General features: G+C 38.4%; 1 protein-coding gene and 2 long non-coding RNA genes across 17 annotated transcripts in view; 1 reads left to right on the forward strand and 2 right to left on the reverse strand.

The window, feature by feature from the left end:
- The window catches only part of dcc (DCC netrin 1 receptor), a 482450-nt gene that overhangs the window by 233891 nt on the left and 230920 nt on the right, over positions 1-17639 (forward strand). For all 15 annotated transcript variants that reach the window (XM_088435577.1, XM_088435578.1, XM_088435580.1 and 12 more), the window contains one exon: positions 14996-15150. In XM_088435577.1, the coding sequence (XP_088291703.1) occupies positions 14996-15150 (155 nt within the window). The remainder of the gene's footprint in view (positions 1-14995; positions 15151-17639) is intronic.
- On the reverse strand, positions 667-4647 carry LOC148411293 (uncharacterized). Its single transcript, XR_015868020.1, has 3 exons — positions 4366-4647; positions 1489-1526; positions 667-930 (listed from the first exon to the last, which is right to left on the reverse strand). It is a non-coding gene; the product is annotated as an uncharacterized LOC148411293 (long non-coding RNA).
- LOC148411294 (uncharacterized) lies at positions 10066-10712 on the reverse strand. The gene is made up of 3 exons (XR_015868019.1): positions 10648-10712; positions 10511-10570; positions 10066-10247 (listed from the first exon to the last, which is right to left on the reverse strand). It is a non-coding gene; the product is annotated as an uncharacterized LOC148411294 (long non-coding RNA).

Genomic DNA, 17639 nt, shown 5'->3' on the forward strand with positions numbered 1-17639 from the left:
CTGTGCTGGTTTCTTGAAAGTATATGAACCCTGTGTGTCTGAAAGCTCTTGACAAAAAGAACTGTTAGTGTAAGTGTAGTATAATAACAGTATGACAGAGTTGGTTCTTATATCTCTTCATTCATATCTCTTCATTACAGCACGGCAGCAAACAGCAGCTTTGAACATTTAGTAGAAACCCACTGGGTGGCATTGCCAAGTCCCCCGCTGATGTTAAATGGTGACCTCTGACAGTTGAAGCTCCAGCTGACTGCTTTTACAGCCAGGCTTTCAAGCTTTGTTACCTGAGAGACTGACAAGCCTGTAGCATCTCAAGAATCTGAGTATTTGGTTAGACCAAGGAGCCTTTACATTTTAACCATGAATTATCACTAAATCTATTAGTTGTAAAGACATAGAAATAAAAGACAAAAACTGATGAGCTTTGGCAGATTGTAAAGGTGCTTTTGTCATTACTAATAACTTGCATAAAAGAAGAGGGCAGGGAGGGTGTCAGGTTCACCAAGCCAATTACTGTCAACCCGAGCGTTTGTCTAAAAGAAAGAGAGAAGGCAACGGTTATGCTCATGCATGAGGAGAACGAGACAGGACCACAAAGGCTGCAGTGCTGCCGCGCTCTGAGGTACTTCCTCGTTCCCCCTAGTTTTATTATTCAGAGGTCCCTAGGTTACATGTAGGTTCCGGCCCTAAAGGGTAGAGATGCATGGGGGAGCGACGTATGTGACCGGAACCCAAAATCTTGTAATACATCTTGTGACAGCTAAGTGCACGCGTGTAGGTGTGTGGCTCAATGCAGGATGCAGCAACACGTTCCAGTAAGAAGGGTGCTCAGGTCCACCGCATTTCTCCACCTGACTTCTTCTTTCTTGGGGAGCCTTCCAGGTGACCCTGGTCCAGGATGTTGTTCAATTGTTGCTTGACAGGCCCTGTCTGAGAAAAACTTCAACAACCACCAGCACACGGCCTCGAGCACTCTTGTCATGAGTGGAACATGTTGCTATCCTAATGATAAGGACAGGGTGTCAAATGTATAATCACATTGAATCAAAAACATTAATAAATCACTTCATTAATCAACATAACATCTAATCAACATAACATCTAACACATGGGTGATTAGTACATGTGCTCTACTTCCCTGAGTATTACTGATTGCTACATTAAGGACATAAATCGACATGGTCCTATTTGATTGACACATCTGATTAAAAACATTGATTAAGTACACAATATATGTAAAGGACTCCTACATTTCTCCAACAGAGGGAGAGAGAGAAGTATTTGTAATTGATGTCATGAATATGAAATCTACAAATACATGAGAGTAAATGGAGAGAAAAAGAGGGGGAGATATTTATTTACAAATAAAAGTCCAATCTATTATTAGAGGAAAGGAAACATTTACTTTTAAAATAGCTTGTCTTGGTCAGTCCATGAAGGCAAGAATGGGTTTAGTGGGTTCTTTGACAAAGTGAGCGTATGACCTACCTTTCACCCAAAGTGAGAGGGAATAGGTTCCAGCTCCGCTTAACAGGATAAGAGTATTTAAGTGGATTGATGGATAAGATTTGGGATCCAAATGAAAAACTTCTCGGGATGAATAAAAATGACCACTCCAAGTTCTTAAAATAAAAGATATTCTATTTGAACTCATTTATTAAATTGTGCTCTTTTGGCATATGCACAAAGTATTTATGGTAGAATAACCTCTAGCTGTGTCGCGAGGAAAAGGAAAAACATCAGCTTTGATCGCATTCAACGGTACACTGGCAGGGTGTTCACTGACCACTCACAATGTGGTGAATCTGAAACACAATTAACATGCAACAAATATATAATGTATGGATATGAACACAAGAAAATATGAAGCCTGTAGGAAGATGAGATTTATCCTGTTCTTGCCATAGTTTTAAAATTGTTGCCAAAGTGTTACATCTTATGCATGGTGACATAGAAAATATCAGAAGTTGACCCCAACATTAAGGGGGTGTCCTACACACAGATGTGTCTTATATTTGGGGAATTATGGTAAATATGAAGGAAATTGTCAGCTGTTTAATATTTTTTGGAATCTAGGAGCTAAAGTCCCCTTGGAATTTTGATGTGTATTTAATGGTCTATTTTCATTTTGCCGCCCATTATTCCTACAATTGCTTTCAGTATAAGCTTGCCTACTCTTCTATCCAGCGTGATGCAAGGTAAGCAAACAACTATGCACAAGTCAGTTCTGCATCTAAATGGTGGTTGCTACCAGTTAGCTTTACCCTTTCTGGCGACTCAATTTTTATAGCAATCACATTATATCTCTACCAACATAAACATTCAGCCATTAAACAAATTTTATTCACTCACTCGGATGCTAAGAAACCACTCGTTAATTACATTGTGACCATATAATACGAAACAAGTCTCCAGCATTAGCGCAAGGCACTAAAGTGGTCCAATTCAAATGCAGACATCTCAAACTGAGGAAAAAACGGTCCATCTCTGCAATATACGTAAATAACGAAACAAAATAATGCAAGGGTCTAAATAATGTGGCTTTCTTTCTATTTCTATATATATATATATATATATATATATATATATATATATTAGTATTCCCTCCTACTTCGCGGTCTCAGATATCGCGGTGTCAGTACTTTGCGGGTTTTTCCAGGAAAAATTAAAAATATTAAAAAAAAAAAAAATCAGCAAAAATGGAAAACATTTGAAAAAAGCAAAAAAGTACATTATACAGACCTGTATTCATCAAATAACTAAGTAATATTAGTTAATAGCAATGTTAAGAATTCTTCAAGCGTTAGAGTTCGTGACGTTTTTTATCTTATTTTGAAATGAATGCTTTTAATTTGTCGGGTCGCGTTGCATTTCCGTTTCCTGTTTTACGTTCTCTGAGTCATTCGGCTCGTTACTGTGACGTAGTGAATGCCAACGTCAGCTCATATTTATAGTTTATTATCGTTTATGTTGATAATGCACGCTACTGTTTAGTAAGTGATGAGTGTTTATTCTGTTTATGTGTTTGTTTGTGTAGAGGTTGCACTTTATAGTTAGTTGTTGTTGCTAACCCGCTAATGTCGGCTAAAAATACAGTATATTCATAAAGTTCGGCAAGTGTTTATATGTTAGTTGACTGACTTTAACATTGTTGTTGATTTATTATTCAACAGATACTACATGATACACCATACATGAGCCAAAATAAATGTGAAGTTTAACGTGATGACTTGCGTACTCTTTCACCGGAGTCTTGGTGCAGATAACCAGTCCTGAGAACATATTCTCAACAAACTAAGTTATATTAGTTATTTAATGAATATACAATCATGTTAATAAGGATAATATAATGATAAATAATAGGAGAAAGGAAATAAAATACAAAAAAAAGAGGATTGTTTATGGTTACTGCGGCTATATTGGGGCGTACATAGAAATCTAGGAGCTCATACCCGAAGACAACTGCGAAGTAGGGGGGGATCACTGTATATGTGTGTGTAAAAGTAGAAATATATCAAATAGAATGATGTGTATGATTTTGATATTTTCTGAAATTTCAATACATTTTCTGTCTTGCCGCATATGTTGACGAACGTAATCAAAATTGTTAAGGTGAAGTCCTCCATTCTAGTGGTTGATATATCAATCAAAATGAAGACTAAAAGAACAATTTTTTTTTTTTTTTTTTTTGGAAAAAGGCAGTTTCCTTACTATTTAAAACTTAATAAATGTATCTACTTACCTAAGGACAAGAGATAAAAAAATGTTGTTGAAAGGATTTTGTTTGGGTAAATCAGTGTTGATGCATCTCATACATGGTAACATGGAAAATACCAAAATTTGACTCCAAAATTATAGGTGTGTCATATATGTAGATGCGTAGGATCCTAGAGTGTACAAAAATGTTTAAGTTTGCAGCTTGCAGAAAAATAGCAAATCAAAGAACAATGGTGTTAAAATTTTAAGATTCTTCTCCATCTAACCATAACTAGGCCATTATGCTTAAACGTCCAGAAGACTAAGGTTGTAGTCATATTTATTTTATAATGGCATCATCAGAATTTTGCAATTAGATTTACAAGGAAACATTTTGCTTTACCGTGCTTAGTTTTTTTTTTTTTTATTTCATTTTTTTATTTTCCATCCATCATTTTCAGTACTTACTCCTATTAGGGTCACAAATATGTTGGAGCTTATCCTCTTTAGGCAGTAAGTAGGGTACACAACGAACTGGTTTTGGGCAAGTTGTGGGACACACACACACACATGCACACGCACAAGCACACACACACACATACACAGACAGACAACCAGGCGCACTCACAATCGTATCTAATGATAATTTTGAGTGTCCAATATACTCACCATGTATGTTTTCGGAATGGCGGCGTAAACTGAAGTGCCCAGAGAAAATCCACACAGGCACGGGGGAAAGCCGGGGAAACCCACAACCTCTGCATGTGAAGCGGACATGCAAACCAGTCTGGCCCCCCTGCGACCCACATTACATGATTTAAATAACATTCTTAGAGTACATGAGTATGCGAAATGGAAAGGCATTTCAAAACTTTTATGCTAAATGTTTCTCTCCACTGGTGGGAGGGGCACACCCAGTGTTCTAAGCTGCGCACGTGCACAGTTGCACACTGCTCACACATTCTCAGTGAGCAAGAAAATCTATGCTGCGCATAAAAAAAATGCAATCTAAACGTATTAAATAATATCTAATATTAGACCTCACCTTATCTGATTAATTAGGCCAATAACATTGTTTTTTGTACCATTTTGCGTTGTGAGAAGTATACAGCCAATGATATGAAAAGATTCACCTACACTATTCAGCCAATCATACGCATTGGCAGTGCGAACCAAAGTACAGTCGGCCCCCGGTTTACGAACACCCTGTTTTACTAACAATTCGATTTACAAGCGTGGACCACGGAGATTTTTGTCCCCCACTTACGAGCAAACCTTTCGTCTTACGAACAATCCGACATGCCGGCCATTGTGCATGCAAATATATTTCCGCTTAGCTGTGTCAACAAAATCAGCAGTTGACGCTTGTGACAGTAACGTGAACGCTATTGCTCTTACAACGTCACAGTCACTGTCTCAGTCACGGTGTCAGTCACGGAGTCAGTCACGGAGATGCCATATGCTATTGGTCGATTAAGGTCACCCGGTCTCACTCACGGAGATGCTATTGGCTGGCGTCACGTCAATCACAGAAATGCCGATATGCTATTGGCCGAACGCCTTTATCTAGCTTGATGGCACAGCTGGTCGGGATGGAAGGAAGGAGAGAAAATGAGTGAAAAATGGAAGGAAGGAATGTTGTGAAGACTTTGCAAACTATCTGTTAGACATAGCTTCTAAAATTGCTAGTAGCGGTAAAGGAAGAAGTAAGAGGATGATATGTTTTAGCATCTCCGTGACTGACACCGTGACTGAAACAGTGACTGACATTGTAAGAGCAATAGCATATCAGCGTAACTGTGTTTACTTTGCGGGTTGGTCTTTGCTCCCCTCTGCCTCCTCCCAGCTCAAGTAACGTCGCTCCAAAGGCAAATATCATTTTACCTTTGTATATGTTATTTAGTTTAACTGTACAGTAGATTATGTTACTCATTTTTAATATGTGTATAAAGTCGTGATGTTTTTACCTAAGGTTTTTGCACGCGTTGCACGCATTCACGAATTAACATAGGTTTGGATTGCCCGTCATACGAGCAGTTCGAGTTACGAGCGTAGCCGCTGAACAGATTAAGTTCGTAACCCGGGGGCCCACTGTAGTTGTGATTTTGTCTGGCAACATGTCAATTATACATGCATTATTCTCCCGTATTGGTGCTGGACGACGTTTGTCACCTCAGCTATCCCCCATAATTTATGGGATAAGTTCCCAGAAGCACAGTACCAGTCCACACATATTTTAAAAAATTGTTGGACGTGCTGTTCACATGAATTCTTGGAGTTCCGCGCTGCCTTACGTGAACAAAGCACTCGCCACGAATGAGCCCGATTTGGCTGTGGCTCAGTCCAAGGCCCCCATCCTTCCTTGCTCATTAATGACAAAATGTGAGTTATGTGATATAGGTCACTTTGGGGAGCTACATCAGATATGCACACGGAGACTGTGCATATGTCTGAAGTTGCTCACCTTGGTCCAACGCCTGCTCGGGTAGTTTGTGTGAATGCTCAGACGCTTTGAAAATGAGAGGGAACATTGGGCACACCCCGTAAACACCCTTGTACATGAATTATATTATAAGTAGAAATAGAAAATAGACTTCTTAAAGAAAGAGATGGCAGAATTGACGATGAATTATATTTGGATTATAATCCATTCATCCAACCGTTTGTCATCACTTATTTTATTGATGTCAAAAGTCAGTTTCTTTCTTTGTGGCCATTTAGTATCTGAATAAAAATATCTGAGGTCTAAAGCAAGATAAAGCAAAAATGCTGACTTTCATAAATAACCTCCAGGTTGAAATTTTCCCTATTTTAATATAGGGAACATAACACAGATTTACATGGCAGATGGCATGTTTCACTAGAGCAGAAACGTAATAATGGAAAGTTAACGGCCTCTAAAGTGCACAGATGTTTCTGCATTTCATGATGCTTGGCTTGTTCTAGCTGAGATAAAGGAGGCTGGTTGTGTCAGAAACATGACAATTGAACGTAAATGCAGCACCTCCTGCTGTCCGTAATGAAAAACTATCTAAAGCTCACACATTGGCCCTTTAAAGGCTTATAATAGACATGGCAGCTTCCGGAGGACTAGCACCCCACATGAAGTGGCAGTCCGTGAATTTCACACTGAGGCCTTCAGTGATTGGACCCCCTCATGCGCACACATACCCACTAGTAAGCTACGCAGGCTATTTTTCAAAGCATTTAAACATCAATAAACCCGCATCAGAAATTAAAACTTAAAATAAACCAATAATAATAAAAATACTAGTTATAATAATTTCAAATTATTTGTCCACAAAGTTTTATGAAGTCCACAAAGAGCAGGCAAGCTTTAACAAGACTGTACGCTAAATTACAAATGGCAATTTAATATTAGTGTCACGTCTGGGCATGGTGAGGGAGGAGGAATTAAGGAGACCCAAAAAATGCAGGAAAACTGAAAAATATGTGGCTCAAAAAAGGAAGTTGAGGGAAATGAGGGAAACAAGGAAATGAGGGAGCACCGAACCGGAAGCAATACTGGACAAAGTATCACCAGACAGGTTGACAAATTCAAACTAATGAGAACACAGACAATAAAGGCAGACGCAAGTGGAACAGAAACATTAACAAAACCCAACAAACTCACAACAACCAAACCCAACCAAACAAGACAACTGAATATGAATGACATAAAATTAATAATAAAAAAACAATTAAAGATATCAGTACAAAATCCATTCTTTTTCTTTTTTTTCCTCAGAAAGACTTTCATGACTTGCTTGTATAGTTTGTCTTCGCGTTTCATTTCCAATAATAAATCCTTTTGTATTGACATGGACGCCAATGCTGAAAGTCGCATCGGCCCAATTTCCATTTTGCTCTTCTTCAGCCATTGTGGGTTTAAAAAAAAAAAAAAAAAAAACAAGCATCTGTGGGTCTGGCTTCAATGTATGCTAACACTAACGTTAGCTGGTTGAGCAACATGTTTTTAATTTTTTTTTAAATGAATAACTTTAACTACTTCCACCATTAAACGTGATGGATCAATATAGCACCGCATTCCTGCAGTGAGCGTCCAGTTCTACGTGAGGTTTCTTGAAGGTGTTTTAATGGGTCGATTGGGTATTACAGCTGGCTAACAAAAATATGGGCCAGTACACTATATGGCATTGCACACAGCACAGAAGCCTTGAACTGTTCAAGCGAATGCCCAGTGCCTCCGGGCTCAGGCATGAAGCCTGCCTGGCGACACATGTTAGTTGAATTCTAATTGGCGAAAAACTATACACGCAAACTACAGCACTTAGGAGTGTAACCATATGGAAATAATGACACAAAAGGAACAGAATATGAAGAATAATTTTATGTAGAAAATATGTATATTTTGTAAAAATAAATTTAAAATGAAGTTGACTTTTATTATAGTTTTATTATAATTATTATAGTTTATTATAGTAATAATGTCAAGTTATATAAGAGAGAAGGCCTTGCTGGCCCTGACGGCACACCACTTTTTTACCACATGTAAAATAATTTAACAATACCTAGATCTAAGATTATATTTCAAACAAAATGTTGGTCGTTAAGAGTCACATTTATTTGCAACTTTTTGAAGGTTATAATATATTATTCCTTTTAAATGAAAAAAAAAAACATTCAAAATCTTACACACCTTTAACCCTAAAACTAATTTTCCTTTAAGTTTAGAATCCAATTTCTCAAGTCATCATAGACCAGTTTGCTTGTTTTATTTTTGCTACATGTGTGTGTTTGTTTTGAATGTCAAAATATCACAATGGGTATTTTAAGATTTTTCTGTCAATGAAAAGATGATTTACTATTTGTGATCTAGTTGTGACAAACAAATGATCATGGACATTGTCCCAAATGCATTTGGCCATGAAAAAAAAAAAAAAAAAAAGATGACATTTTGAATGATTTTAACAGTTTTGTTTTGGTATTTGTTCTTCATAGTTATTCAAAAGGAAGACATCAGTACTATTTATTATTGTTTATTATTATTTATGAGTCACTCCAAGTAATCACTCCTTGAAAATTGTGGCACGGAGACTGGTTCGGGTAAGACCATCACAGTATTTTTTTTAAATTCAACTTTTCACCCCTCTTAAATGAGCATAAACGTGGAAATGTGTTGTCTTAAATCTACCCAATGACATGATGTGTAATAAGAAGTACAGTACATTTAAAAAGAAAGATGACATTGAGCAGAGATCAAAACATGTAATTTACATGACATTCAAGTACATTATTAGATTACACTCAAAAGGCTTTTCAAAACTTTTATGCAGAGTCTTGAATCCATAGACTCTCTGCTCTCACTTAAACACACAAATGATACAGTTTTTTTAATGCATGAATACAAGCATTATATTCAAACTAGAAATAGACCCCAGGTCTCGTAACTCATGATAAATTGTATTTGGATGGTTCACTGATGTTTCGATGGGTCACATTATAGTGTTTTCGACTTTTTGAAACCCACTCTACAGACGCTGAGCCAGGTGGCAATAAGTATGCCCACACCTGCTCTGCACCTCTTACTGCAGGCAACTGCAGAGTGGAAGAGATTCCAACCCCTCTCAAGAGGACTGGTACCAGGCGACTATATCTAGTTGGAACTTCTCGGCCTTGCACACCGACTCAGGCTCCTTCCCCACCAGAGAGGTGACATTCTATGTCCCAAGAGCTAGCTTCTCTACGTAGTTGTGGATCGGTGCAACAAGGTCCCTTCACTTGGATGCCTTCACACCTGACCCTTTTGGACACTCCCACATGTGGTGTGCCCATGTGAAATGGGCTTGCCAACAAGCCCCACTTCCAGACCTGGCTCCAGAAAAACCACATAGAAGAATTTTACTTCATAAAGGGTCTGTGAGCAGCACTTAGTCTGTTCCCTCAACCAGGACATTTTTGACATGGGAGACCCTAACAGGGGCATAAAGCCCCAACCAAGTTTGCTCCTAGGATCTCTGGGACACCCGAATCCCTCCATCATGGTAAAGTGACAACTCACGGAGGAGCAAGTATAATTTTGTGCTGCATTATTAAACATTTAATCCATTCCTGATATATTGCTTCCATCTGGCAACTGTATATGAAATCAAATATATAAACTCTATTCCTTCTTTTTTTTCTTTCTTTTCTCATAGGCAGTGCAATAGAAGTGTATTTTGAATTTACTTATGTAGAAGAAACAGTCTCATCTGCAAGCAGATTTGTCTGCTTTGTGTAGCACTTGTTATGCTGTAATATGAATTATGATGTTGGTTTTGTATTATAACATAGGCTTATAGGCTAGTGCAGAAGATCTTGGCTCGGCTAGGAGGAAAAGTGAGGTGCTCAATGATGAAACGGAATGCATATAGTCAGCAAGGTGTTGTTATTATGTACAGTGAAGACAAAATAATACAACAGAATATATACAATATATACAATGTGCACAGGGGTAGTTGGTTGGCTCACTCAGTCAGTGAGTCACACGGCAGGTGAACGCACTGGTCAGTTCACTCGTGGGTTTAGCTCGCCATCAACGGGAACCTGGCCTGTATAAAACAGGACCAGCGATACATAATATGATAATCTACCATTACACATAACTCACCAAGTAAAACAACATTTTACAATATCACTTGATAAATCATTATATCATCATGATCATGATTGTCGTGTACATGAAATAAAATCCTAGGGTTTCGATAGCAGATTGTCACTGCACAAGAGTACTCCTTTATACATTCAAGCAGTGACACGATAGCCTTAGCACAATAGCATTAGCATGATAGTGACAAGCAACATGCTGACTCACCAGTCCCTCGTTTACAACAAATCATGGCGTGCACAATTTCTCGTGAGAAGGGCGGAACATCTGCAATGGTGGCAGCACAACAGTTACTGTCGTGGTCGAAGCCGATTATCGCGGATTCAAATCGGCTAGGTTAGTACCTGTGTCTGCTATGGTACGTCCCGCACCCAACTCACGAGGAATGTCGGGCGCGGCCATGTTTAAAAAGACGTGCGCACGACGTCTCGCGATCGATCTCGCGATAGGTCGACACGATAGCTCGATGCGAATCAAGTCAGGCTAGATAATAGCAGGGTATTGAAGAAAGTAGCTGGGTTACATTTGGTAATTTCAATTTTGAAAGAATGGGGTGGTGCTGTAATCGTTAGAGTAACTGCAGTTACTGGAGGATACAGTTACAAACTATAATGTGTGATGTGAATTTTAAAACGGGATATTTATCATGTGAATTTCAACCAGCTAAAGTAATGTTTTAGACCAATCCAAGAAAGTCAAAGTGCAGAGTAGGTGACTCTCAAAGACATTGTGCTCAAGGACACTTCGACGTGGTCTTGATAGTTGGGGGATCAAACCCACAGCCTCTCAGCTGGGAGACGACCACTCTACCACCGAGCCATGCCGCCCCCACTTCTCACTGTTATTTCAAAACAAATTCCATACTTTGTAAAGCACATTTTACACAGCAATGAGTATTTTAAAGTCCTATCAAGGATCGAAATATGCAGTTTTGCATCGCTGCTTGCAATGTAAATTTTTGACTTTGCGCCTCATGTAAACACATTAATAAACTGTGAATCAAATGCCCACTTATGTTCCCAATTGGTGTTCAAATACATTGGTGTTCAAGCGTGCCAGATTTCATACTTCCAGGAGAAAAGCTAAACACATTAAACAAGCCTTCAAACATAGGGTATTAAAAACAATCTAATACTGTATTCTAACCCAGGTCAGCATACAGCATCACAATACTAAGGATGGGGGGGGGGGGTCCATAGTTACTCGAAAAATCTATATTCTTTGGTGACTAAGGTAAGGTAGGCTTTTATTTGCTATTCATTTTGTAGTCATTAGACACTATTAGTCATGAGACAGGTGTGTGCTTATTTTATATACAGTGAACCCTCGCTACTTCGTGGTTCCACTATCGCGGATTCGCCACACCACAGATTTTTTTTTTCCATCACGCGGATTCGCTACATCACAAATTTGTTTTCGATTACGCGGATTCACGACTTTGCAGATTTTTTTTTTCATTACGTATGTATAAGACAATTGTATCGCTTCAGCAACCTGTAGCTGCGGCCCATGGCCCACCTTTTGGGAGTGAACGAATCCACCATTCGCTACATTAAGAAGGACAAGGCAAACATTAGGAAGATGGCTGCCGTTACATTTGGCAATTCAGCGAAGCCAGTTGTTACGGCTTGTAATAAAACGATCGTCCGTATGGAAGGTGCTTTAACAATCTGGATTGTCGACTGCCAGAAGAAGAACATCATGTATCCCTTGACTTTGAAGTCTCGCGCAGCTGCGGTCATATTAGTATCGGCCCAGATGTTGAATTAAAGTCTAATCTATACATGATCAAAGTTGATTACAATGTAGAGTCTACACTTAAAATACCATTTATTGTAAAAGAAATATAGGTAAGACATTCCTGACGGTGTCTGCTTCTCTGTCTCTCCCTCCTGCCTGTGTGTTGACAATGTGTGCCGGGGTGCGTTTCATGAGTTACGCAGTATTTCCCTGTGGAGTTTTAATCTACTCCTGCCCCAACTCCCATTCCACAGGGATGTTCGTGTCAGTCATGAAGCACACCCACAGCAAAGGGCACTTGCACACATTGTCAAGGCAGAGAGAGAGACACACACACACAGTAAGGAGCAGATGTTCGCCAGACTGTTGGAAATATCTTACCTAGATTTCTTTTATAATAAAACAAACTGTCTTCCTTTGGCCATTACTGAAGGAGGCAAAAGACCCAGCTTGCAAGTACACACACACATACACCAAAAGCCTGATCAAGTACAAAACAAGAACACTGTTAGCTGCAAATGAGGAGGTGATGTTCTAGTCACGGCTCTCTCCCTCAAAAGATAGAAAGATGGTTGCATCCTGGCTCAAAAAAGAGATCAGACACTGAAAAAAATAAAAATAAAAAAAAGAACATGCAACATCACATTGACTGCAAGCCAAGAGCAATATTATGCATGGTATTGTTGTGCTCGGTTTTGACTTTTTATCTGGTGCGGCTTCTGCCTGACGAAGACAACTTGTGTCAAATGAACACAATGACATGTGCCATGATGGTTTCATATATTCCCGTTTAAGACTTGATATAGATATGTTTTTCTGATCGGAAAAGTACACAATCATATATAAATTCAATTTGGCAACAATCGAACACTGTGGTCAGAAAAGGCCTGTGAACACACCCGCCATAGCATCACATGGTTCAATTTGGAGTTCATTTGTACCTGAGGATTTTGAGTTATTTTTATTATTATTCCCATCGATAAGGGTACTGAAAGCATCGTTAAGAGTTGAGATCATGACCTACAGATTAGACGTTGCATGGATGCTAATATGGATGCTAATATTTGGAAACAAAACCAAAATCAAGACTTCAAGATTTCATACTTCCAGGAGAAAAGCTAAACACATTAAACAAGCCTTCAAACATAGGGTATTAAAAACAATCTAATACTGTATTCTAACCCAGGTCAGCATACAGCATCACAATACTAAGGATGGGGGGGGATCCATAGTTACTCGAAAAATCTATATTCTTTGGTGACTAAGGTAAGGTAGGCTTTTATTTGCTATTCATTTTGTAGTCATTAGACACTATTAGTCATGAGACAGGTGTGTGCTTATTTTATATACAGTGAACCCTCACTACTTTGTGGTTCCACTTTCGCGGATTCGCCACATCACAGATTTTTTTTTTTCCATCACGCGGATTCGCTACATCACAAATTTGTTTTCCATTACGCGGATTCACGACTTTGCAGATTTGTTTTTTCATTACGTATGTATAAACAAAACCAAAATCAAGACATGAATATATGGTATTGCATAGTCAAAAGTTTTGGTTTAATGTTGTAACTGCAGGCCAAAGTGGGTATCTGCCTTAAGTATTGATATCTTTTATGCAGACATGCAATAGCCTGAGCCAATCTGACAACACTAATGTGAGCTCAGCAGCTCACACCAATTTGTTAATGAAAGTTTGGGACCCCCTTTCTTGGTTCATATTTGACGAACGAGTGGCTATCTTTTTAAGCATTATACGCAACTCCTATAGTTGTTCGCTGATCGAATGTGTTGGATTTATGTTGATTACATGGTACATTATTTTAATATTGGGTATGTATTTGGGTACAGAATTAATATTGGGTATATTGAAAAGAGTGTAAAATAATAAAAACATGACCTTACTGGACAAAATGGTGAACATTACTGTTGAAAGGCTATATTTTACATTAAGGTGACATTATGGTGACGGATGTTTTTTTATTTGAAAAACAGGAGGGAAATGATGGAATAATTGTATATATGTATATATTTTATCATATAAAAACACTTTGCTTGTACATCTAATAATCCACTCCTTCTCACACACACGCACACACACACACCTATACACATACACACATGCCTACACTACAGACATAAACAATTGCTTATATGGTATAATTTTGAAACTTATAACTGCCTTTGAAATCTTTGTAATAAAACGAGTAGAGCCCGAGAACACCGGAAGACCTTGGTGCTGTGGCAGTGAAAAACTTACACTTATGATCGTTCTCACCAACCGATGATGAGGAAGGATGGAAGTCATGCTAATTTCTAAGCTAATTTAAGATTGACACAACAAGCTTGTTAGCACTGGGATAAAGTAATTGTATCATTTTATTGACAAGTTTATGAAATGATTGAAAATATTCAATTACCATCTCGGTACTACAACACAAACTTTCCACTAGTCCGCTTCAATGTGTGCACCCTTATATGGGAACTACAATACGTTGTCATTATTATTATTTTTATTATTATTATTATTATTATTATTATTATTATTATTATTATTATTATTGATTTACCACTTTAGATTTTCTTCGAGACAAGGAAATTCACTTTGCTGCCTTACAAAGTGTGAATTTTAAAAAGTACAAAAAAACTGTTGAGTATATAAACATATAACCAATTGTCAATAATGGCATTTAATGTCGTATGCTGTAGTAAAAACCCTGTCTTGAGGTTCTTGGGATTAACCTGTAAAAAAAGGCTGCACAAAATCAAAAAGTTGTTCATCAAATTAGGTGAATGATTTGCAAAACTGCTGCGAAAAATATTTTCATTTTATTAAATACATTAAATACAATATATTTTCAGCTTTATTAAATACGTTCAGTTGTTGGGTTGAGAGATTGCATCTTGTTATGTCTGATGACAAAATGATCTGGGTTTTTTTTCCTGCTACAGGGAGAGGTCAGTAAATGTGTCAGAGCCTGAGTTTTTGGAGCTGATGGTTTCCAACTTGAAGCCAGAAGAGAGTTATAGCTTCAGAGTCATTGCATACAATGACAACGGACCAGGAGAAAGCTCCAGCCCCTTGAGGATCACTACCAAACCAGACCGTAAGATATGAATACCAATTATAACTATACTATATGTTTGATATTGTTGTGTGTCACAATGTTTGTTGTTGTTTCAAGTTTGGGTTCTCTACCAAAGGCCTGGAAGCTTAAGGTCACTACACAGGAGCTTAGCTGTTTCCCAGTATTGCATTCTTTTGCACAGAAATGTCATATATTGTCCCTGGTATCTGCTGGAGCTACCCATCCAGCCTGGGGGTAACAGCCCCAAGTGCCCCGATCACTACCAGTACCACTGTTTTCATTACCTACCAGCATCTTACACCCTCCGGTGATGTGTTCTACTTTTTCTGGGGCATCTTAGCATAGCCATCACCTGGGATCTGATATAGTAGACTTCTATTGAGCTTGTGCTTATGGACTACTCTTGTGCTGCCATGATTAGCGCTTCCCTGACGCCTTTCAGTCCAGCTGTGGTTACAGTATATTTTCTCAATGTCAGCCACCCACTCAACTTGACGGTGGTATATGCCGTGGAGGGGTTTTTCCTTCCATGCCAGTCCATCTGGCTCCTTCTCCTTGCTTGGCTTCTGTTGTCTGAGGCATTCACGCATGAAAAGTTCGTCCTTGTTTCCTCCTGGATGGTGACCTTGATGACATGACATGAGGTGAATCAGGGAGCCTGTTTCACCTTTGGTTTTAGCATACAGCTTGATAATATCCATGTAAAGGAAGCAGTTAGTCATTGTTCTACTTTGAATCAATACCTGAAGTCAATATTAATTATATTATGAGTGGGTTCAGGCCCATGAAGAACATCTGCAGGGATAGAGTTTTTGGAATATGCCACATTTGATATTCACCTGTGCAAATGGCTTCAAGTTGTTTTCTACAGCCTTATTGAGTTCTTGATGAAGGTTCTTAGGTTCCTATTCCTGTTATACACGTCCAAGAATTCCAATATCAATGTGTGCGGCATTGACTCCCACATTCTGTGCATGTATCCTCTCAGTGTGGTTACTACTATAGGAGTACTACATCAGTACCTTATTCTCCACCTTGCTTCATAAGTGCCTTGCACTTGTTCTTTTCTGTAGCCCATGACTGTTAGCCCATCTGGTCCCTGCCAGCTGTTGGAGAATCAGGACACACTGGGTGGTGGTCAGTGCTTTTCACACTCAAGCCTTCAGTGATTGGACACCTCATGCGCACATGTACGAACGTACACAGGCATTTTTTCCAAGCATTTAAACATCAATAAAGCCCTAACAGCAATTAAAACTTATCATTATACGTGCTTCACTATATTATACGTGCTTTAACAAGATTGTGTGCTAATTTATAAATAGCAATTTAATATAAATGTCATGTCTGTGCATGGTGAAATGAGTTGGGAGGAGGACTGAACGGGACCCAAAAACCCAGGAAAACTGATGTGATTAAAAAAGGAAGTTTCAACAAGGAAATGAGGCAGGACCGAACGGGAGCAAAATTGGATGGGCAAAGTATCACCAGACAGGAAATCAAACTAACGAGAACACAGACAATAAAGTCAGACGCGAGTAGAAAAGAAACATGAGCAAACCACCGCAACAACAAAAGCCAACCAAACATGACAATTGAATATGAATGATATAGAATGACAAAAACATGTTAACTCACCCAAAATGGCTATCCCTAAGTTATTTCAGTCCAAAATCAATTGTTTTTTTATATAAATAACTTTATTTAACTACTTCCACTGTTACACATGGTGGATCAATATAGCACCACCCTCCTGCAGTTAGTTTCCAGTTACATCATGTTCTACGCAAGGTTTCTTGAAGGTGTTTTTATGGGTCGATTGGCTTTTGCAGCTGTCTAAAAAAATATGGGCCCATACACAATATGTCATTGTACACTGCACAGAAGCCTTCTACTTGTTCAAGTGAATGTCAGAGCGCCTCCCAGCTCAGGCAGACATGAAGTTTGCCTGGCATTATATAATGCAAAACTGTAATGCATTATTTATTACTTGTTACTGTCATTTCAAAGTAATTAGGTACATCACAATATTACTGTATTTGAAATGCAATGCATTACACTACTATTGCGTTACTTTTATATTACTGTCACCAACATAACTGAAAATACGGATTTGCCATTCTAAATGTAGCGCATTACGGTACACCAGTTTACCAGTGGAAGATTGGTTTAAGCCTAAAATACAGCACAACTGATTTCATCTGTATTGTATTGTAAACCTTTATAGACATGACAAGACACATAATCCTTTTTTGTATATTAATATCTTTATTACTTAGCTTCGTAAGCATAGCGATGCATTGTTTATGCTTTAGGCAAAAACAGTTTCAATGTTAATATTCAAATTCAAGTTCAGTCGGCTCGGTTAGGGACAGACTTTTTTTTTTTTCCTTTATTTAACCAGGAGAAGTCCATTGAGATTTACATCTCTTTCACAAGGATGTCCTGGAGAGGAGTTTACAGAAACTAAAAGTAAACAAAGGTTCAGAGGGGAGGAAAGGAGGACA

Source organism: Hippichthys cyanospilos, chromosome 15, assembly GCF_059441005.1.
Source record: "Hippichthys cyanospilos isolate Australia breed blue-spotted pipefish chromosome 15, RoL_Hcya_1.0, whole genome shotgun sequence".
Taxonomy (NCBI): domain Eukaryota; kingdom Metazoa; phylum Chordata; class Actinopteri; order Syngnathiformes; family Syngnathidae; genus Hippichthys; species Hippichthys cyanospilos.